Source organism: Sapajus apella, unplaced genomic scaffold (genome assembly GCF_009761245.1).
Source record: "Sapajus apella isolate SASKATOON/1434 unplaced genomic scaffold, GSC_monkey_1.0 scaffold44, whole genome shotgun sequence".
NCBI lineage: Eukaryota > Metazoa > Chordata > Mammalia > Primates > Cebidae > Sapajus > Sapajus apella.
This window is the reverse complement of record NW_022436984.1, coordinates 16,894,962-16,918,987: the sequence shown is the minus strand read 5'-3', so window position 1 is coordinate 16,918,987 and position 24,026 is coordinate 16,894,962. Positions and strand designations below refer to the sequence as shown.

At 36.8% G+C, this 24,026-nt stretch overlaps 1 protein-coding gene across 6 annotated transcripts in view; it reads left to right on the top strand.

Annotated features, from left to right (window-relative positions):
* THADA (THADA armadillo repeat containing) overlaps window positions 1–24,026 on the top strand; it is a 362,400-nt gene that overhangs the window by 67,345 nt on the left and 271,029 nt on the right. For all 6 annotated transcript variants that reach the window (XM_032239429.1, XM_032239424.1, XM_032239426.1 and 3 more), the window contains 3 exons: window positions 7,718–7,850; window positions 11,350–11,463; window positions 17,430–17,552. In XM_032239429.1, the coding sequence (XP_032095320.1) occupies window positions 7,718–7,850; window positions 11,350–11,463; window positions 17,430–17,552 (370 nt within the window). The remainder of the gene's footprint in view (window positions 1–7,717; window positions 7,851–11,349; window positions 11,464–17,429; window positions 17,553–24,026) is intronic.

Genomic DNA, 24,026 nt, shown 5'->3' with positions numbered 1-24,026 from the left:
GTATTGTTCTTAGGAACCTTGCATGGTTTCATTTTTACCTTTCAATTCCCTCATTATCATAAACACCAGCAACCCTGGAGTTTTGAAATCACTTCCTTATAAAGAAATCGCTCCTTGCTGGAGAGCACACAGAAGGTTCATTGAATAGTCAGAACTGTATTCTGTTTTTTATAGGCTCAGTGACCTCACCATTGAGAAGACTTGCAGTTCCACCTCCTCCCTTTCTATACTTGGTTTGTCAATTTGATGCCTACCTGCAGGCATAACTAATGTGTGCCAGCTGGCACCAGCACTAGTTGCTCCTTATTTAATTATTCAACAAAAGATTTCTTAAACGTCTACTGTGTGCCAGATGCTGTGTTTGATTGAGCTCTCTTTGACCATTGAGAATATGATATGGTAGACCAGAGTTACTGTTAACCTAGACGTAATTACCAGAGTCTAAATAGGAAACATTCAACTCCGTGGAACTAAGAGAGGGATGTGAGGACTTGAACAAGGGACTAAGGATTGTATGAGACCATGATGAGGCATTTTGGGGACATTCTCATCAGGAACTTTGGGTATTTATGTATTTTAGAGTCATTTCCTTCTCTATTTATAACACAGGGAATTTTCATTGAACTTTCAAAGCATTTTTATAATTTTATTTTCATTCTTAAGCACTGAGAAATCAAGTGATTAATCTATAGCCACACATGTAGTTAGTGATTGAGACAGCGCTAGAATCTAAATGTTTTTCTGGAATTTCATAGTGTTTCAGAGATTAGCAGTTCAACAAAAGTTTATTGATTATTGCGTTCTGTAAGGAATTGTGATAGGTAGGCGTTATATGTAGGATAACAATATTGGTAAACCATGGACCTTATTGTTAGAGGAACTTTCAACCTAGCATTTTAATCTTTGGGATTAGACAAGTAAGTCAAATAATTTACAAGATAAACGTTAAAGACCAAGAAAAAGATCCACTCACTGAATTGTCTGTCCTAGTAGATGAGAAGAATAATTAACGCCAATAATGAAGGAAAGCAAGACAAGAAGGGCATGATGGGAGGGAGGGAAGCTAATGCTTTAGACATGCTGAGTTTCAGGTAGTGTGGGGTGGCTGCCTAGCAAATAGCAGACAGTTGGAAATACTGGTCAGGAGATTGGCAGAGGGGCCTAGGCTGTAGATAGCATGACCTGGGACTCCCCCAGTGTTTTAGCAGTGAATGTCCAGCATTCTGGGAAATCCCTTAGTCCCAGGCAAATAGGGACAGTTGGTCACTCCAGTTGGAGGTATGTATTTGAAAGTCAGCCAGGCAGAGGAAATAGTTGAAGCTATGGGCCTGGAGGAGATCTCCTAAAGAGCCTTAAGAAAGAAAGGAAAAAGTTACCAGTTTGAATTAAATTTTATAACTGTTGTTAACACTCAGAGACATTGCTTATATGAAACGTAGTTTCTACTTCATGTTCACAAGTGTACATAGGTTAAATAGCACTTTTCATGAACCTGAACTGTACTTGCTTTTGAACCCTGTACTTGGTTTTGTTCTTGGATCTTGAAGAGAAAAATGATCTCTTGGGGTAGCAAACAGGTTAATAGAGCTGATTTTGATAGTCTGTTTGAGGATTTCAGTAGGAAATAATCCTGTATGAATACTGTCACCCTGATAGGTGGAGATTTGCTGAATGTGTTTGTACTTGTTATAGGAAGCTAAGCAGCGGAATCAGCTGCTGGCACTAACAGTTCTTCTCACTGGAAAACATTTTTGATTATACTTTCTTTTCTAGTTGTTACATCCTCTTTCTTTGTCAACCTGGTTTGTTAGAATACTATACTCAATGGAGTTAGTAAATTATATGTTATTAATTTATTCAACAAATATTTATTGAGCTCCCTGTAGGGTGCCAGGCCCTGTTATAGGTGCTGGGAATAGAGAAGTAAACAAGAAGGAATGTGTCCTTGATACATGGAGATGTGGAAAATAATGATTTGCTAGCAATATGTATTTTATGTGATAAAGTTTGGTGATAAGGAAGATTTTTTCTTACTAGACTAAAGTAATATTTCAGCCAAGGCCTGAATGGCAAGAAGCAGCAGCTTTCTATAGAAGAGCTTTCCAAGCAATGAGAACCGCTAGTGCCAAAGTCCATGGTGTATTAAAGAACAGAATGGACCGGGTGTGGTGGCTCATGCCTATAATCCTAGCGCTTTGGGAGGCCAAAGCGGGTGGATCATGAGGTCAGGAGATCGAGACCATCCTGGCCAACATGGTGAAACCCCATCTCTACTAAAACACAAAAAACTAGCCAGGTATAGTGCAGCGTGCCTGTAGTCCCAGTTACTCAGGAGGCTAAGGCAGGGGAATCACTTGAACACAGGATGCGGAGGTTGCAGTGAGCTGAGATCACTCCAGCCTGGCGTCAGAGCAAGACTCCATCTCAAAAAAAAAAAAAAAAAAAAAAAGAAGAACAGAATGGTATAAGATGAAGGTTTAATGAGATTGTCCAAATACATAGGGCTTTGTGAGCCAGGATGAGGAGTTTGGATTTTGTGCTCTCTGGGAATCTTTTTGTTTTCTGACAGTCTCTAAACACATGGATATAAAAATAGAAGGTATCTTGGAAATTGTACAAACATTAATATTTGTGGACCCTAGTAGGTCGCTTTAAGATTATGAACAAATAACATATACATGTGTGTGTGATAGAGTTGCATAGAAGCGGGGAGGAGACTGGATGAAAAAATGAGGAACTTCATGAATGTTTAAAATAAATGGACATAAAGTTTCTGTTCCCAGAAAGTATCTTTCGAAGCTGCCACTTTGTTCTTAAACCTAACAAAGTAAAAGTCTGTGTTTATGGGAAAGGGAAAGGATTTTCTTCCTTCTTGTGCTTGAAAAGTAAATTATTGTTTGGTAAATATAGATATTGGCAGAGGCTTACCCTTACTCAGTTGAAGTTATGCATAATTATCTTCCTGGCACTTTGAGTCTTGATACTTTTCTGGGAATTTTGCTTCAATATATTAGCTTTAAATGTACTTCATGTTTAAATGTGAAATTAATTGCTTTGTGTTTGCAGGTGAAGTAATTTCTTTAGGCTACCATGAATCATTTAGTTAATATAAGGAAACAGTTTATTAATAGTAATAAACTTCCCCAGTTCCTCAAGGGAGTTGGAGTACCTCAAAAACAAATGAGACACAATTCACTTCAAGTCAGTCACAGACAGGTTATCCACTGAGTGGCTTTTCCATAGAGATTTTAATTTACTAGTTAGCTCTCCGTTCATGCCATCCAGTTCATTTAGAACTATTAATACTTTAACCCCCCCACCCTAATGATAGATGTTCAGGGATTGAAATCAATCTGAAAAGTAACCTGAATAAAACATGATTGAGGAAGATAATGTCTTAAAAATAATATTATCTGGTAATACATTCCAAAACCATGTGAAAACATTTTGTTAATTATGTGTCCTTCGGAATTTTTATTTTACAGTTCTGTTTTAAGGTGTAATATAGTGCAAAGCAACTACTAGGTACTTCATAGAATCCTTTAGAAATGAAATAGTGAAATCCACTAAAACAAACAATAGAGAGTTGATAGTATCTTCGTCATGAGCCAGACCTGAGCATTTAGGGCAGGCACATTGAAATAATGTCTTTTTATGAGGCAAGGTCTTTGGTGTCAGTATACGTTTTAATTCTCTCTCTGCCACTTAGTTGCTATGTAACCTTGAGCAAATTTAGTTGCTATGTAACCTTGAACAAATTATTTAGCGTCTCTCTCATCTACCCCCTTATTTTACCCAATTTTTAAACATTAGTGTGAAATATTGCATGTACTAGAAGGGATAGTGAATACTAAAATTAGCAGTTGTACAATCACAGTGAGAATACCTGGAGGAAGAGCATTCATAGCAGAGAGAATGTTAGGTACAAAAGTCCTGAGAGGTATGGGCTTAGGGTAGGTATTTAGGGTACATCAGGTTAACCATTTATGACTAGAGTAGTGTGAGCATGGGAAAGAGTTATAGATGAGATCAGAGAAGTTATGAGGACTAGACAGCTTAAGACATTGTGTGAAGACACTGGCTTTTACTCTGAGTAAAATGGGGAGCCATTAGAGTGTTTGTGAACAGAGGAGTGACACGATCTGGTCTTTTAAAAGGATAACTCTTACTGCTGTGTTGATAATAGACTGTAATAGTGAAAACAGAAGGACCGATTACAGGGTTACAATATTGCTATACTACAGGAAAGAGATAGTGATGACTTGGAAAGTGGTAGAGATAGTAAAATGTGATCTGAATCTGGACATAATGTGAAGATACAGCAGACAAGGTCTGTTGACAGATAAGATTTGCTATTTGAGAGAGAGAGGATAACTACGAAGTTTTTGGCTTGAGCCCCTGAAGAGATCGATATGTTATTCTTTTATTAGGATCAGCAAGACTGTGGGTAGAGTAGGTTTTTGGAGGAAGATCAGGAGTTTAGTTTGGGGCATGTTAAATTTGGTATGTCTAGTAGACACCCCATTGAAACTACTGTGGGTTTATACTTTGTTGAAGTGCATCCTTTAGAATTTCTTTTGGTGAGAGTCTCTGGGAGGCAGACTTACTCTTTCTATATCTCAGACTGTCTTTTTCTTACCTATGCTTTTGAACGTACTTTTATGGGGTATACAATTCTGGTGGACAGTTATTTTCCTTTAGTGCTTTTGTTATTGCCAATGAGAAACTTGTCTTTGGTATAACATATATTCCTTTGTAAATCTCCTATTTTCTTTACTCACTTATGGCTTTTAAGTTTTTTTATTAATCACAGTTTTGCTATGCTATGTCTAGATGTGGAATTATCATATGTATAAACACACACATATATATTTTATGTTTTTTTCATTCTGTTTTGGGTAAATTTCCCAGAAAACTGTATCTTCTAAGTCATGAATTCTTTAGAGTTCATCTTATCTCTATCTATCTATCTGTCTGTCTGTCTGTCTGTCTGTCTGTCTGTCTGTCTGTCTATTTATTTATTTTGAGACAGGGTCTCACTCTGTCACCCAGGCTTGAGTGCCTTGGCATGATCTTGGCTCACTGCAGCCTCTGCCTCTTGGGCTCCAGTAGTCCTCCCACCTCAGCCTCCCAGGTAGCTGGGATTACAGGCAAGTGCCACCATGCCCAGCTAATTTTATTTTATTTTTTTGTAGAGACAGGGTTTCACCATGTTGCCCAGGCTGGTCTCAAACTCCTGGGCTCAAGTGATCTGCCTGCCTGTCCTCTCAAAGGGCTGGGATTACAGGCGTGAGCCACCACGCTTGGCTGAAAGTATACTTTCATTTGCGATATTTCTGATCTTTTGTATTTTTATACAAGCCTGTTCTTACAGCATGGCTTGTTTTTCATGATTTCTTGCTCTTCATTTATTTTTTAAGGGACAGGGTCTGTGTCACCCATGCTGGAGTCCAGTGGTGCCATCATAACTCACTGTAGCCTTGGATTCCTGGGCTCAAGTGATCCTCCTGCCTCAGCCTCCTGACTTGCTGAGACTACAGACATGAGCCACCATGCCCAGTTACTCTCCTTAAATAGAAGTTATCCTTTATTTATTGCTTCAGTATCCTAAACATAGTAATTTAAGGTCTTTATCAGACTGTTCCATAAAATTAGTTTATGTGGAGTGAATCTATGTTATAATTACTGATTTTTTTTATTGTCTTTCTTAATATAAAATTTACTTCTAAATTTTGAATTTTGGCCTGCTGGCTATGATGGGAGCCTTTTGTTTTCTTTCTTGATCTCTTTCTAGGCTCTTTCTGTCAGAGGAACTAGATTACGTAGTGGCATTTTGGGTCTCCCACCCCACAGTGAAATTGGGGCTATCATAGATCTAGTCACTGAGTTAGTAGTCAGCCTGATTAAGAGGCCCCCTGTGCCCATGGCTTTTCCTACTGCTACAGCCTCAGGCAGCTCTGGCAGTAGACCTTTTTCATCTTCTTTTCAAGAGAGATGAGGCTGCTGAAATTCTTTGGCTGCCACTACTGCTTCTAAATCTGTAACCCTGTGGGTCTCTGGTATCAGCACACCCACTACTTTGTATTTCTTTTCATTTTTACCCAGATGATTATCTTGTTTTTGAACTCAGCTGGTTTTGGGGTTTATATTTGTATATTTTTCATATTATTAATATTAAATTGTATTGTATGTGTAGGGAGATGTCCTGTCAAAATGGAAACTCATCTGTTGCATCTCTCTCTGTTCAATTGAAACTCTTTTAATACTTGCTTTTCTCGTAATAACAGATGATTGTAGAAAATGACCATTAACAATTTATTAGACAGAAGAACAGACTCAATCCTCTCAATAACCTTCATTTTATAGAAGAGTAAAGTGAGGAAAAAAAAAAAGAAAAGAAAACAGTACTCTATAGTATCTGTTTAACATTTCATTTGTTTAAATCAAGTTCTAAGCAAGGTTCACACACTGCATTTGGTTGTTAGGTTTCTGAATTTCTTTTAATCTAGTGGTTGAGAGTTTTGATAGCTGGTTCTGGTGGCTGAGGACAGGAGTGTTGAAGAGGCAGGGGTGAAGTGATGGATTTTAAGACATGCTAAAACCTTTAGAATCACAGAGCCTGCTAGGAATAGGGAGATGTAATTGTAACATTTATGGCTGAAATAATATTTTTTAGGTCCATGTCAAACTTTTAAAAATGCCTAGTAGCATTTATATATTTTGTTCTATGTGAAACATATAGCTGAATCTGAGTTGCCATTTAGAATGTTTAGTCAGTAACTGAAGTTACCTATTTTGCACCAAACTAGAATAAAGAAAAAAAATCCCAAATGTGTTCTTAAGAGATGTAATTCTCACTATAAATTGGAAATCGGTTATCTTTCTGCAGCATTTCTTCATCAACTTAAAAAAGGGTGTTTTTCCTTTAGACTTTATCTGTTCCTTTTCATATATTAATTTCTGTTAATACCAGATACTATCTTCCTAAGATAATTGTGTCCACCTACCACTGAATTTGGCATTTCTTGGGCAATGTTATATAGTCTAGTAGGGCATACATTTAAAAATTTTCTAAAAATTAAATGTTCTTGAGCACTCCAAGATAACACTTAATGTAATAATCCAGAAGCTCATTGATGTAATGTTGAAATAGCCTCAAAACTTTTTATGCCTCATCCCAGGTAAATTGCTTTAATTCTCCCAGAGGGTCTAGTCGAAAATTTTATTTGTGGTAGGCCTCATTTTGAGAGAGATTACAATGATTACTAAAGCACAGTTTAAAATTTGTTTTTTTGAATATATGTAACCCCTATAAACATGGAACATAAATTATAGTAAACCATAAAGTTATATTCTTCTTTGTTGTAAGTCTTGAGTTGTAGTGTATGAAATATCTGTGAGAGCATGATCAACCTTTCTCAGAACATTTTGAGCGTGGTTGCAAACCTACGTATTAAAATTTATTTTGCACACAAGACACATGCTTTAAACACTGCAGTTGCAAGAAATGAAATGAAATTTTTAGATCTTAAGACCCATAATAAAGAGGAAAGTAGGAGAAAAGTATAAGTGAGACATTTTTTAGTTTCACCCCTACTTTTCAATATAAGAACATAAGAACATAAGAATATTTCCTAACAGTATAAATGTACATCAGTAGTTTATACTTTTAACTTTGATACCTAATTCCAAATGTTTGATTATATATGCCTTTTAGGTGCCCAAATGGGGATCTGCAAAAGCTGCCGGAGCAGTGGCTATGGAGTGTTTTAGAGGAAATTAAATGCAGTGATCCTTCATCTAAACTCTGTGCTACAAGGCGCAGTGCTGGAATTCCTTTCTATATACAGGTACTTATCTGTGGGACCCTAGCTGTTTGTTTATATTTGTCTTTTGATCTTAGTATATCCTAACCTGTTTGACATGTGAGTATATTACATAAAGGACATTTCTGTCTTTTCAGCAACATAGCATTTGTGGCTTTGTTTTAATGTGGGGACGGTATGTTCCTGTGACAAGATCTGTTCTTGGAACAAACCCTCTAAAAGGTCAATCTTGTAGTATAAACAGAGGGTGGTATAGATTTCTGTCTGTGTATTAAGCAGGCAGACATCACCGTGGTACATTCATTGCTCACTTCCAGGAAATGCACATGTTGCCCCAGCACCCCACTTTATTTAAAAAAAAAAAAAAAGTCTTCCTTTCATCTCAAGACCTTCAATACTCTCTGTAGGCAACCAGTGTTAACATTTTCTTTTCAATTCTTCTATAAAACATCCATCCATACAATAATCATAATCATAATAGTAGCTAACATTTATTAGTGATTATTTCACATACATAACCTCATTAACTCCTTTCCTGTACCCTATCATCATCCATGTTTTCCAGATGAAGAAACTGGGGTTTAGGCAAGTTAAGTGACTTGCCAAAGGCCACAGAGACAGTAAGAACTGAGTTAAGACTTGAGCCCAGGCAGCCTGACTCCCGACACTCTCTTCATATGAGAATATGTGTGTGCGAGTCCGTTTTCCTTTTCAACATATATGAAAACATACTATGTATACTGTTTGGTCTTTGATTTCACTTAATAGTATACCTTAAAGATTGTTCCATATCAGCACATTTAGATATGGCTGTTGATAGGGGGAAAAAAATTTTTTTTTTGAGACGTAGTCTCACTGTGTCCCAGGCTGGAGTGCAGTGGCACGATCTTGGCTCACTGTAACCTCCTCCTCCTGGGTTCAAGCAATTCTCCTGCCTCAGCCTCCCGAGTAGCTGAGACTGCAGGTACATGCCACCAGGCCCAGCTATTTTTTTGAATTTGTAGTGGAAACAGGGTTTCACTGTGTTGGTCAGGATGGTCTCAACCTCTTGACTTCGTGATCTGCCCACCTTGGCATCTCAAAGTGCTGAGATTATAGGCGTGAGCCACCACGCCCACTGGGAAAATATTTTATTTAGAAATTAAGACTATTACCTTCATGAACCCAAAGAATAAAAACCAGTGTCTTCATAATACTAAATCAGACCCCATCCTGAAAGGCCTTTGTTTAATATAGTAAGATTAAATCCAGTAATGCAGTGGTATATAAAAGCACTGAAAATAAATGGAATGAAGTCTCTGGTTTTTTTCATGCCCCTACGTTTTTTTCCTTCTCTTTCTTACTCCTCCCTTAAATTCCTAAAGTCTCTTTAGGATTTTTTGGTGACAAGATCATTGAAGTTGTTCTGCTCTACAGATTTTGGTGACCTTCATAAGTCAACTTTTATCTGATCTGACCCATTCTAGATCAGTGTAGCGCATTCTCCTTCCCATAATTCACTCTGACCTTGGGTTTTTACATGTCATTTGTCTGTCTGTGATCAGATGTTAAGACAACATCAAGGTCTCACTGCATATTTGTGCAGTGTGCTTTTTTCAGCTCTGGTGCCCAGCTTGTACTAAGTACTGGTTGTAGTGAGTAATTAGAAGGTGCACTTTCTTACCCTAGCCTTGGCAAGAATGCCATAACTTTACCCAGCTGTTTGGGAGAAAAAAGCCAGGGTTCCCTGAAGACATTTCAGTAATTGCATGTAGCTTTTCACTTTATTTTAATTGAACGAAGTCTAAATTTAAAGAAATACCTGCTTAAAGAGAGTCTTTATTTCTCTTAGTGTGACTTACTAATAAAGTTATATTTCTGTTTTGGTGGAAATCTGTGTAGTGTTGGGTGTGGAAAAGAACTGTCTACATAGTTTATGAGTTTACCTTTTGTGTAGACTTAGTAAAAATTATGTTCAATATAGACATGAAGTTTTTTTGAAGTCATTTAAAAAATATGTTATCTGAGCATAAATAAACTATGAGAAATTTCTTCTAAACCAAACTATTTTTTTGTATGTCTTTATTTTCCTCTTCTGTAGATTTCAAATGCTTCAGAAGAAGCTGACTACTTTGAAACTTTCACTCTTGGGAGCCTGTAGCTATAAACATGAAAAGTAGATATGGAAGAAGGGAGTCTGAGAATGTGAATAAAGTGATTTTTTTAAACAGCTTTAATGAGATATAATTTACATACTATATATTCACCCCTTTAAAGTGTACAATTCAGTGGTTTTTAGTATATTCACAGAGCTGTACAGCCATTATTTTGCGTTAGAGCTTCAACCCATGAAACCTCTCATACTCATTAGCAGTCACTTCCCATTTCTCTCTGCCCCTGCCACTCCGCCCTAGGCAAGCACTAATCTACCTTCCAGCTCTATAGATTTGCCCATTCTGCACATTTCAAATATATGGAATCATACAATATGTGATCTTTCGTGTCTGGCTTCTTTCACTTAGCACAATGTTTCCAGAGTTCATCCATGTTGTAATATATATTAGTACCTCATTCCTTTTTGTTTTCTCAAGTGGTTTAATACCCTATTTTTGTGTTTATTGGATATTTGCAAAGTGTTAGATATAAAGTAAATAAGAAGCTACTGAAAAATTCAAATATAGGGCCTCTTTGGTGTTTGTAGTATTTCTTTTTTTTTTTGAGACGGAGTTTCACTCTTGTTACCCAGGCTGGAGTGCAATGGCACGATCTCGGCTCACCGCAACCTCCGCCTCCTGGGTTCAGGCAATTCTCCTGCCTCAGCCTCCTGAGTAGCTGGGATTACAGGCACGCGCCACCATGCCCAGCTAATGTTTTGTATTTTTAGTAGAGACAGGGTTTCACCATGTTGACCAGGATGTTCTCGATCTCTTGACCTTGTGATCCACCCGCCTCGGCCTCCCAAAGTGCTGGGATTACAGGCTTGAGCCACCGCGCCCGGCTGTAGTATTTCTTTTGGTTCCATGGAGTTTCAAATGCTTTGATTTGACTACTCCTCCAAGTAATGATTCTTTTCTGAAGAATTAACTAACTGCTTAATCTTCAGGGAGCCTTAACATTCTTACAAGAAATTTAATCCAGAGATTTTTTTTGTTTTTTAAGTAAAGAGAATTTTCTTGTTGGATGAATTTGTTACTAAAACTGATTTGTTTACTGTATCTGAGAACTGCCATCTACTTAGGGCTCTTAAGGAGTTGTCAATAAGAGTCATTTTTTTTTTTAGCCTTTTAGAATTGTAAAATTTAATGAACAAACTGGAAATGACCTTAGAGATGACATGATTTCACCTTCACCCAAATTTAGAGATAAAGAATCTGTAAGTTAAACTGTGATGTTAAACCACTTGCCGAGGGCCACATGGCTTAATTAACTTTCTTTGATAACCACGTTTTTATTAAGGGGATTTTGCATTTTGAGATTGATCCAGGGAAGCAGCAAAAAAAGTGTATGAAAACTAAGAACGCTGTAATTTTTACATTTTCCATAGGCACTGTTGGCATCTGAACCAAAGAAAGGCAAAATGGATTTGTTGAAAATAACAATGAAAGAGTTAATCTCTTTGGCTGGGCCTGCAGATGACTTACAGAGCACAGTCCCCCAGGTAATCGTGGAAATACACAAACCCTGCAGTGGTTTTAAATTTTGCTTTATTTTTTAACAAAAAGTGTCGGCTGGCAATAAAGAACTCTTGAACATTGGACAGACATTATAAGCTTGTTTGAATAGTTTTTCTTTTGTCTTTATCGTCCACAAAATAAATCATTGCTTTAGTTGAATGTATTAATCAAAACAAACAATTTTTAAAGTCTGGTGCAAACATCCAGCTTATATAAGATATTTTATAATATTATTGCATCTAAAAATTTGAAAATGTGTATGCTAGCGCTTTAGAATTTCATGTGTGCTTCTTTGAGTCTGTGTACATTTTGAAAATTTCCTTTAAATGTAGTATCTAAGTTTTGGGATGTTTATATTTTACTAACATTTAGTTCCTTTTAGCCACTACCTATATGTATGACGTTAAAGCGCTCCTCATAGCCCCACTTCACCACTAGGGAGTAAATATTAATACCTATCAAGTACTGCTTGTACGTTATAGTCTGGGCTTCCTCATTTAATGCTTCATAGTAGTACACTCTTTTTGTTGTTTTTCTTGAGACAGAGACTCACTCTGTTGCCTAGGCTGGAGTGCAGTGGTGCCATCTTGGCTCACTGCAACCTTGACCTCCTGGGCTTAAGCGATTCCCATGCCTCAGCCTCCCCAGTAGCTGGGATTACAGGCGTGGGCCTCTACACCTGGCAAATCACCTGAGACCAGCCAGCCTGGCCAGCAGGCTGGTTTCGGAACTCCCGACCTCAGGAATCTCCCTGCCTTGGCTTTCCAAAGTGCTAGGATAACAGGTGTGAGCTACTGTGCCCAGCTCTGTAGTAGGACACTCCTATCCAACTGTAAAGGACCATGCTAGGTCAGGGAACAGATTGAGAGCTGAAGTTTACAATCAAGTACAATAAGTACATGTGATTTTATTTCAGAGCCTGTGGGAGGTGTTAAAGGGAGCCGATGGGCCAGAATGTGGACTGTGGAAAAGAATGGGGATTCTTTTCCACAGTCATATGGAACATAGTCATATGGCCCATAGTGGCCAGTGCCCACAGATATGAAATGTCTTATTTCTTTAAAACATTGACTAAAATGTTGTTAATTAACTTTCAAAAATGATTATTTCAAGACATTTTTCAGTGAAATGTGAAAAAATATAATTGATTCTGTTTTCCTAGACTAACACTTTAAAAAAGTTCATGTTGAGTATCTTTTTTCTGAAATGCTGGGGACCAGAAATGTTTTGGATTTCAGATTTTTTTATTTTTTATTTTTGCATATTTGCATTATACTGAATGAGTCAACATCTCTAATCTGAAAATCTAAAATGCTCCAATGACTATTTCCTTAGAATGTCATGTTGTTGATTGGTGCTCAAAAAGGTTTCGGATTTTGGAACATTTTGGATTTCAAATTTTTGGATTTGGGATGCTGAACCTGTGCTATTTTTATAAGAACATCTAAAAATAATGGGGCTTGGTTTTAATGAGTGCTGGGTAATTATTGCCCCTCTCCAAGTTGATTAATGGCATTTTAGTGATCATTTTTATGAAATTGGTGAAATTTAAAAATTTTGTCTCTGATCAATCTTCTAAGCTTTTTAGTATATAATATGCTTTCCTTCTCCCCTCCCATGGTTCATTTCTTTATTATTTTTATTATGTATCTTTGAAATATTTCAGCATACAGAGATGTATAGTGAATAATAAACATCTTTGAAACCAATTCCAGTTTTAAGAAATTAAACATTACAGAGACTGTTAGTTATGCTGTGGATTCTTCCACCTCTCATTCCCCTTTATTCCCCTTTAGCTGTTATCACAACCCAAATTAGTGATACTCATTCCCAAGCATTTTTGTCCTACTTTTATCTCCTTTTACATGAATGTTGTTACCCACACTTTTTATACTTTGGTTTTGTCTAGCAGCGTTATATTTTAAGATTAGAAAGCTCCGTTCTCCTCCTGTTCATTTTCATTTCTGAACAGTATTTGATCTTACTCTATTTCATTTCATACCTTCTTCTTTGAATGGACATTTGGGCTGTTTCCGGTTTTCTTCTATTACAAACAGTGCTAAAACAAACATTCTTGTGTGTCTCCTTACACATGTGAATGTTTCTCCAGGTTATATACCTAGCAGTAGGATTGCAGGGTTAAGGTACATACATTAAATTCGATGCTGTTGTGTTGTCCCCAAAGTGGTTGAACTAATTTATATTCCTAACAGCAGAGTATAATAATTTCCATTGCTTACCAACACCTTTGTATTATCAGTTTTTGACTTTCTACTTAGGGTGAAATGGTATTTTCTAGTTTTATTTTGCATTTTTCTTATTACTAGTTAGCTTTAACATCTTTTCATATATTTATTAGCCTTTTGGTTTACTTCTGAGAATTATCTGTTGAAAGACTTTGCTTACTTTAATATTGGTTATTTGTCCCTTCATTTTTGCTTTGTAGGAGTTGGATTTTTGTTGTTGTTTCAAAAATATTTTCTTGATACTGATTTCTTTTTGATTATTTGAATTATGCGTATCTTCTCCCAATTTATGGTTTCTCTTTTTACTTTGCTTGTGGTCTCTATTAGTATGTAGAAATTTTAAATTTTAATAAAATAGAATATGTCAGCTTTCCCCTCTATGGGTTGTACATTTAGATCTTATTTCAGAAATTAAACCCCAAGATCAGAAAGATATTTTATAATTTTTTCTTTTTTTTTTTGAGACAGAGTCTCTCTCTGTCTCCTAGGCAGGAGTGCAATGGCATGATCTCAGCTCGCAGCACCTCTGCCTTCCAGGTTCAAGCGATTCTCCTGCCTCAGCCTCCTGAGTAGCTGGGATTACAGACTTCCATCATCATACTTGCTAATTTTTGTGTTTTTAGTAGAGATTGGGTTTCGCCATGTTTGCCAGGCTAGTCTCAAACTCCTGACCTCAGGTGATCCACTGGCCTCGACCTCCTAAAGTGCTGGGATTACAGGCGTGAGCGTCTGTGCTCAACCAAGAAAGATATTTTATATTTTCTTTTAAAAGTTTTAAAGTGTTTTTTGTCTAATTTTATGTAAGTGAAACCATATTATTTTTATTATTGTTTTTCTTTTTACAGCTGGATCTTGCTCTGTTACCCAGGCTGGAGTATATACAAGTCTTTATATTACCTGTAATTTGTCTTTGTTTATGTATAAAATAAAATAATTTAATGTTTGCCATTTGGATAATGAATACAGAAACATTTCTGATATAGTACATCCTTTTCTTCTTGATTTATACTGCCTGTATTGTGTATTTTCATAGATAGGTGGTTCTGTTTCTGTGCTGTCTTCCATTGGTCTATTAATCTGTGCCTGGAGCAAAACCACTATTTTATTTTTGTTTTTATTTTTTTGAGACGGAGCCTTGCTCTGTTGCCCAGGCTGGAGTGCAGTGGCATGATCTCGGTTCACTGCAACCTCCACCTCCTGGGTTCAAGCTATTCTCCCACTTCATCCTCCAGAGTAGCAGGGATTACAGGCATGTGCCACTATATCTGGCTAATTTTTGTATTTTTAGTAGAGGCTGGGTTTCACCATGTTGGCCAGGCTGGTCTTGAACTCCTGACCTCAAGTGATCTGTCTGCCTCAGCCTCCCAAAGTGCTGGGATTACAGGTGTGAGCCACCACACCTGTCCTAAAATCACTATTTTAATTATTGTGTCTTTATAAAAAGTTATAATATCTGGCAAGGTGAATCTCTTTTTTTGATTTCCCTTCAGAATGACCTTGGCTGTGTTTGTCCCATTGCTCTTCCATAAAAAGATTAGAATTAGTTTGTTAAACTCAATAAAAAGCCCTCTGGATTTTTGTTTGGAATTTAAATGTATTGATTTATTTTGGAAAAAGTATCTTTTTAAACATTGAATCTTTAATGAGCATGGCTCATTTCACCATTTATTCAGATCATTTAATGTCATTTATTATTTTTTAAAATAATTCCCACAGTCATTTTTTTTTTTTTTTTTTGAGCTAGTTTCACTCTCATTGTCCAGGCTGGAGTGCAATGGCATGATCTTGGCTCACTGCAACCTCTGCCTCCTGGGTTCAAGCAGTCCTTCTGCCTCAGCCTCCTGAGTAGCTGAGATTACAGGCATGCACTACCATACCCGGCTAAGTTTTTGTTTTTAATAAAAATGGGGTTTTACCATGTTGGCCAGGCTGGTTTTGAACTCCTGACCTCAGGTGGTCTGCCTGCCTCAGATTCCCAAAGTGCCGGGATTACAGGTGTGAGCCACCGTGCTCTGCCCGTAAAAGTCTTATAGACTATTTTTGAGATTTATTTCTAATATCTTAGTGTTTTGCAATTATGAATGGTATTTTTTAAAAATTATGTTATCTGTTGCTGTTGCAGAAGAATGCAGTTAATTTTTTGGTTATTATTGTGCCTATATTCATCAACCTACCAGAATTTTGCTGTAATATAGCAAATGACTTATCTATAAATTCTTTTGGATTTTTTTAAAGGGATAATCATATCTTTGACAAACAATGCTAAATTTGTTTTAACTTTCTAATTTTTAGTCTTTTATTATTGTACTTTGCTCCTGGAACCTATAGTGCAGTTTGGTATAGAAAGAGAGATAGCAGGCATCCTTATATTGTTTCTGATATTTGCTGCAATTTTTAATCTACCCATTATCTTATTAAGGAAATTGAATTTTATTGAATATTTTTTCATCCTTTGGGATAAATATCTTTTCTTCTAGAATTTGCAAATGTCATGAATTGTATTGATATTTCAATTTAATATTATTTTTTCCATCTGTAGGTTTTTCTTTTTCATGCTGTCCCTGTCCTGTTTTTTTAAATGTGCATCTTTTGATGGAATTATAGTACACATACAGACAAGTGTACAAATCATGTGTACCTCAGTACAGTTTCACAAAGTGAACACACTTTTGCAGCCATCAAGAAATAGAACATTTGTAGCACCTGCAAGCCCCCTCTTATTCTCTTCCAGTCCATACTGTTCTCTCCAAGAGTAGCCACTAGCCTAACTTCCAACACTCTAGTTTTAGTTTTATCTGCTTTTTGAGTTTTACCTAAATGAGATCATACATTATTATTATTACATTTATTTTAGATACAGGATCTTGTTTTGTCACTCAGGCTGGAGTGGAGTAGTGCAATCATGGCTCACTGTAGCTTCAAACTCCTGGGTGCAAGTAATGGTATTGCTTCAGCTTCCCGCGTGATTGGGACTACAGGTGTGTGCCACTGTGCCCAGCCAGTCTTTTTATTTTTATTTTTTGTAGAGATAGGGGTCTTGCTTTGTTGCCCAGACTGGTGAAACAATGGTTTAAAAACGTTATAAACCATACTTTTGACACGATGTGTTTTTTTGGTCAACATTATGTTTCTGATCTTCATCCATGTTGTATGTAATCTATTGATTCTTAGTTTCCACTGTTCATGAACATTTGGATAGTTTTTAATTTGAGGTATTAAAAATAGCATTTTTAAGAACATTCTTGTACATACTGAATGATGAACACGTACATTTCCATTTAGTATATGCTTAGGAGCAGTTAATGTGTGTATATATGTTAACTTCAGTGGATGCTGTCATTTTCCCTCATCTTGTTTTGATAGGCTATACTAGACTTAGAAATTTGAGAGTCTTCTCTTTACAGCTTAAGATTAGGATTATCTATTATTTTTTATTTGCTTTAATATTATTTTAAATGTATTATTTGATTTATTTGTAGTCCTGTCCGCTTCAGCATTCATATTATTATGTATTTGTGCCTTTTCTCTCCTCTCTTCTTGGTTAGTCTTGTCAGAGTTTTATTTCTGTTTCAGAGAATCAGCTTTTGGGTTTGTTTTGCACTTAGCTGTAAATATTTTGTTTTGAGGCTGTGCTATTGGATATGTTTAGATTTAGATTTGCCACAGTTTTCAACCCACAATTAATTTCGAACTTCTTGTTTTAGGTTCATGCTTTAAATATCCTTAGAGCGTTGTTCAGAGATACACGCCTGGGAGAAAATATTATTCCTTATGTAGCTCATGGAGCTAAGGCTGCAATTCTGGGTTTTACATCACCGGTCTGGGCAGTAAGTGCTGTTGTTATTTATTTTCATTGATTTAATTATGTGTCTGAGTAGGTTTTAGTAACCTAATCTTTCACTGGATGATAAAAAATATTTCCTGCACTTTACTATGAAGTTTCTGTAAGGGAGAAATCTTTGGATCAAGCTACATTTTTGATTCTTGATATTTCATGGCTCCATTTTCACTCATTTGTTGGCTTATTAGCCATCATTCTTTGTTTTCTTATTTTAGTGATTGCTTTAGGGTTTACAGTAGGCATCTTTTAACTTATCACAGTCTCCCCTCAAGTGATATTACACCATGTCACTTAAAGTATAAGAACTTAATAATAGTGCACTTGTGTTTCTCTCCTCCCGTTCTATGTACTGTTATTGTCACACATTTTACTTTTATGTGTGTTGTAAACCCACACTACATTGTTATTATTTTTCTTTAAACAGCCAGTTATCTTTCTTTTTAATTTACCACTTTAGCCATTTTTAAGTATACATAGTGTAGTGGCATTATGTGCATTCACAACGATGTTTATCCACGCTGTGCATTTCTGGAACATTTTCATCATCTGGAGCAGTGGCTGTGTACTCATTAAACACTGATTCCCATCTCTCATCTCCCTCGTCCCCAGTAACCTCTATTCTACTTTCTGTCTCTGTGGATTTGCCTGGTCTAGTACCTCATATAAATGGAATCGTACAGTATTTGTCCTTTTGTTATTGGCTTCTTTTATGTAGTATATGAAAGGTTCATTCATATTGTGGTTGTATGTATGTATTGGTTTATCTACGCACGCACACACACCACACTCACACAGACACACACCCTACATTTTCTTTTTTTAATTTTTATTTTACTTTAAGTTCTGGAATACATGTGCAGAATGTGCAGGTTTGTTACATAGATAAACGCATGCCATGGTGGTTTACTGCACCCATCAACCTGTCATCTAGGCTTTTTTTTTTTTTTTTTTTTTTTTTAATTGAAACAGAGTCTTGCTCTGTCACCCAGGCTGGAGTGCAGTGATGTGATCACAGCTCACTGCAACCTCCGCCTCCCAGGTTCAAGTGATTCTCATGCCTCAGCCTCCTGAGTAGCTGAGACTACAGGTCCATGCCACCATGCCCAGCTAATTTTTGTATGTTTAGTAGAGATGGGGTTTCGCTATGTTAGCCAGGCTGGTCTCGAACTCCTGACCTTGTGATCCGCCTGCCTTGGCCTCCCAGAGTTTTGGGATTACAGGTGTGAGACATCGCGCCCAACCTGTCATCAAGGTTTTAAGTCCCGCATGCATTAGCTATTTGTCCTGATGTTCTCCCTCCCTTCCCACCTCTAGCAGGCCCTAGTGTGTGTTGTTCCCCTCCCTGTGTCTGTGTGTTTTCACTGTTCAACTCCTACTTATGAGTGAGAACATGTGGTGTTTGATTTTCTGTTCCTGTATTAGTTTGCTGAGGATGATGGCTTCCAGCCTCAACCATGTCCCTGCAAAGGACATGATCTCATTCCTTTTTATGGTTACATAGTATTCCATGATGTATACTTACCACATTTTCTTTATCCAGTCCATCATTAATGGGCATTTGGCTTGGTTCCATGTGTTTGCTACTGTAAATAGTGCTGCAATACATATACATTGCATGTATCTTTACAGTCGAATGATTTATATTCCTTTGGATATATATCCAGTAATGGCATTGTTGGGACAAATGGTATTTCTGGTTCTAGGTCCTTGAGGAATCACCACACCATCTTCCACAATGGTTGAACTAATTTACATTCTCACAAACAGTGTAAAAGCATTCTTATTTCTCCACAGCCTTACCAGCATATGTTGTTTCTTGACTTTTTAATAATCATCATTCTGACTGGCAGGTGATGGTATCTCATTGTGGTTTTGGTTGCATTTCTCTAATGATTGGTAATGTTGAGCTACCACATTTTCTTTATCCAAATTCATTCATTGACATTTCAGGTTTTTTTTTTTTTCACTTTTTGGCTATTATGAATAATGTTGCAGTGAATATTGATGTATAAATTATCTGGGTCATTTTAGTTCTTTTGGGTATATCATGGTAATTCCATGTTTAACTTTTTGAGGAATGAATAAACTTCTTCCCCAGCAGCAGCACCATTTTATACTCCTATCAGCCACGCACAAATTCCAATATCTTTACATCTTTACCAAAACTTGTTATTTATTTTTTTTATAGTAGCCATCTTAATGGGTGTGAAGTGGTATCTCATTCCGATTTTGATTTGCATTTCCCTAATGATTAATGATGTTGATCTGGAAACAAAACAACTCTGAGTATCTAAATGTATATTTTGGAATGTATGGACTCTGGTATTAGTGTTTTGAGTTAGTGCTGCAAATAAACTCTATCAAAAGTTGAAAAAACAGATGCACAGCATTGAAATGGAAGGGGTTAAATACTGAGTCACATTTTCTTTTGTAATACAGTCACTGTCCAGAAGTGCTTTGATTCAAAACTTTAAAGATAGTAGGCAATACCCAGTACAATTGTTGGATTTAAGAAAGTAATTTTTCATGTGTTTTCTTAGATTTCTTGGAGAAACAGTATAGTTTGTTTTCCTATATCATTGTGTCTTTTGGAGTAAGGAGAATAACCTTTGTTTTATAGATGCTTGAAAATGTGGCTTAAAGTACAAAGTCTGACAAAGGAGAGGAGAGAAGAAGCTAGATCTTAATACATAACCTGCAGAGTGGAGTATTTACTAGAAAGTCAGGCTTTCCAGTTAGTAAGCAACACAAACCATTTCTTACCTGTATGATAAGCCTCTAATTGAAAGTAAGTATTTTGCAGTGGAAGCCAAAGGCACAGACTCCCATTGTGAAGAGGAATTCTTTGAGGTTGCCAACTCTTGCCTAGAAAAGTGTGCGTCTTCCTGTAAGAGATACACACTTATGGAATTCTGTCTAAGAGCATTGCATAACTACTCTTGAGGAAACAGAGTTTACCTTTTGCACTTACAAGAAGTGGAGCAATGCCTTTATACTGTCAGCAGAGTCAGAGAGGTAGGAATGTGGCTTGACCCTCAAGAATACTGGAAATCATTAAAGTGATTGCCAGAAATATCAATATTGCTTTCTTCAAGCTATCAGTTCCAAATGAACCAAGAAACATTTTCAGTTAAAGAACTTTCAGAGAGTGAAGCCTGTTGATTTATCCAACTTTTTAGTATAATTGAAACTATCAGAAATCATTGATTCATTTTTTTTGAAAAGATTATTTTTTGCGACCCTAAACAGTAATACATGTGCACTGCAGCAATTTTGAAAACAAGGAAAAGCATAATAGGAACAGTAAAAGTCACCTGTTAAATTACCATACAGATTTGAGCATTCTGATTCATTTTCTTTCTCTTTTTTATGTGTGGACTTTACATGTGCATAGTACATGTACGCACACATCCCCACAAAGGGCTGAATAAATATATATAAAGTGCTTTTATTTTCTTTCTAATTTCATAATTCTAATAATTTTATTTCTTGGGATCTTTGTTTTTAACAATGTTTATGAAGGAATCATTTCTATTCAGTTTGTTTGCTTTACTAGAGGACATAAATATCATAGCTATAATGATCAATACTGATAATATTATTAAGGGTTCTCTTCCGTATAAAAGTCTAAACTAAGATAAAAATTATAAGTGAACCTACTTAATGGGCGTGAAGAAGTATTCACTTATAAAGACAGTTTACAAAAGCATTCTCTGTTGAAGTGATTTTAAGTGATTTTTTCCTTAGTGCCTGTGAAATACGGTTTGCTTTGCAAAAGTTTGATTTGTACATGTCGTCTCAGGAATATATCTGTGCCTAACTCTGGCTGCAGCTGTACCTTTTGACATGTTTTTCCTGATAATTAGGAAAAACATACATGTAAAATGAACTTAATTTTAATTTGTGGTAAAGAAACATGCTTCAGAAAGCATTCATGTGTATATTTATTTCGTTTTTACAGATTCCTCAGTCTTTTGTATTGAAACCACGCAGCTCTCTCAAACTTTTCTACCTAGTAAACGTTTTTAAAATACAGAGAAAATATGTAAATATTTTAGGCATTAGATATACCTACTTACTATATTGTAGTTGTTATATTAAGCACTAGAAATATAAGGATAGATAACACATAATCATAATAATGTCTGTCTTATTGAGTATTTCTCATGTACTTGGCATACTTTATTGATTGATTGTCTTAGTAGGTTCTATTAACTTGGTAGGTTCTGATATAATCCTCATTTTACAGATGAAGAAAACAAGGCTCAGAGAGATGAAATAACTTTGCCTAAGGACACAGAACTATTATCTGCCTGACTCCACAATCTGTGCTATTGTAGAGGAGAGGTTTGAGTGTTTTAGGAATACAAAGAAAGTATATTTTACCTACCTTCTAGGGTTTTGACCCTGTTTTCTTAGGAAACAGAGCTGGAAGTAAAGCCTGGGTCCTAACATTTTATTGAATGGTACTAACCAAGACCAGCAGGAATGAAGGAGAAAGGGAAGTAAGGCAAGGAAGGATGAACAGTATTACCAAGTTTACCTTAATCTTGCAGAAAATCTGAGCTGGTTGTCTTGTACATGGTACATCTTCTATCCAGACCGTGTGAAACTACAGCCTTTTGGAACAGTCCAATATGTTTGTCTCTTACTGGTCAAAGTTCATCTCTTGGGGCATTACCACAACTTGGGCTGGTGTTGGCACAACCCTTGCGCAGCTGCTAGGGAAGCCAGAGCCCATGTCCTGTGATGTAGCATCTCATTTGAGTCTGAAAATGGCTGGATGAACCAGAACCTCTGTGGATATAGTTGGGACAGACCTGAGGTTTGAAATAATGACTTCCAATGTTACTGAAAAACCCTGCATAAAAGAAATTTATAGCAGGGAGTCATGGGATATGATTAATGTAGATAAACATGGAGACTTGATTGTAAGGTGGCAAGAGGGAAGGAGGAAGACCAATCAGGAAGCTATTGTAATAGTTCTGCCAAAAGATGGTGGTGGCTCAGTAAAGATGGTGAGAAATGATCGTATTTAATATATTTATTTAATATTTCAGAGCTGAAACCAACCAGTTTAGTTAAAACTTTAAATAACAGAAAATAATTTGTGGAACCTGAGAATTTATTGGGCAATTTTTGTTTAAAAATATCACTCATCTCTTTTAATTATGTTCAGTGACTAGGGGAGGCCTGATCTTCTTTCCCTGCATCCTCATTGTAAGACAGGCAATTCTCAGCTTTCCCAGTGGAGCCTGCCGAAAACTCCACCGAGTATGCCACTTAGAGTCTTTCTAAGACCCGTACTAGATTTATTAATTAATTAATTTTTTTGAGATGAAGTTTCACTCTTGTTGTCCAGGCTGGAGCACAATGGTGCAATCTTGGCTCACAACAACCTCCGCCTCCCAGCTCAAGCTATTCTCCTGCCTCAGCCTCCCAAGTAGCTGGGATTGCATACTCCTGCCACCACACCTGGCTAAATTTTGTATTTTTGGTAGAGACGGGGTTTCACCATGTTGGCCAGCCTAGTCTCAAACTCCTGACCTCAGGTGATCCACCTGCCTTGGCCTCCCAAAGTGCTGGGATTACAGGCATAAGCCACCACACCTGGCTAGATTTATGTTTTTATCTGGTGTATATTTAGCTTGCTTCCCCCGGGCTACTCTGGTTCACAACATGCAGTGGGTTTCAGAGGAGTGGGAAAAAGATCCTCTCAGGGCGACCAAGTAGTGCTGCCATGACTACTCTGTGCCTCTGTTGGCAGCAGTATCTCCAGGCTGTCTGATAGTTATGAGGTTGCCACAAGGATACCAGGCTAAAAGCTGTGTACTGCTGAAACCTAGCTGTGCTCTATTCATTGCGCTACATGCCTTGGCATGGGGCTTCATTGACCTAGAAGAGGAGGTACCTGTTTTCTAATTCACTCATATGCACTATATGGGGTAGTGGAAACCCTGTCTCTTCTTTTGTCTGCTCATAAGTGAAGTGTGGTGCTACTTTGGAAGAGGGTCACCAGGAACTCTAGAACCTGGCTGGCCCTTCCTTTAATCGTAGGCCCTGAAATCCCAGCACAGTTTTCCTGGGTTACAGATGATAGGCTTGTGACCCAAAGTTTTAACTGTCTTTTCAAGGTCACATGGCTAAGAAGTGATGGCGAGTTAGAAACCAAATCTCATTTAGTTTTTCTGAAAATATTTTTTTCTGCTATGAATTCATATCATATACACTGGACAAAATAGTAAGTGTCATATGTGGATCCCATCCTTAAGAAATTGACTGCCTCTAAGCAATTGACTGCCTAATAAAAGTAAGGTGTATAGTGTGTAAATGACCATATCACATAGTGATTGCACATTATAGGCTGTTCATTAATACTTTTTGAATATCTTTCAAGGGAGTGTTTCTATTATATAAGAAAAGCTAAACATAGATTAAAAAAATGTACACATATATACAT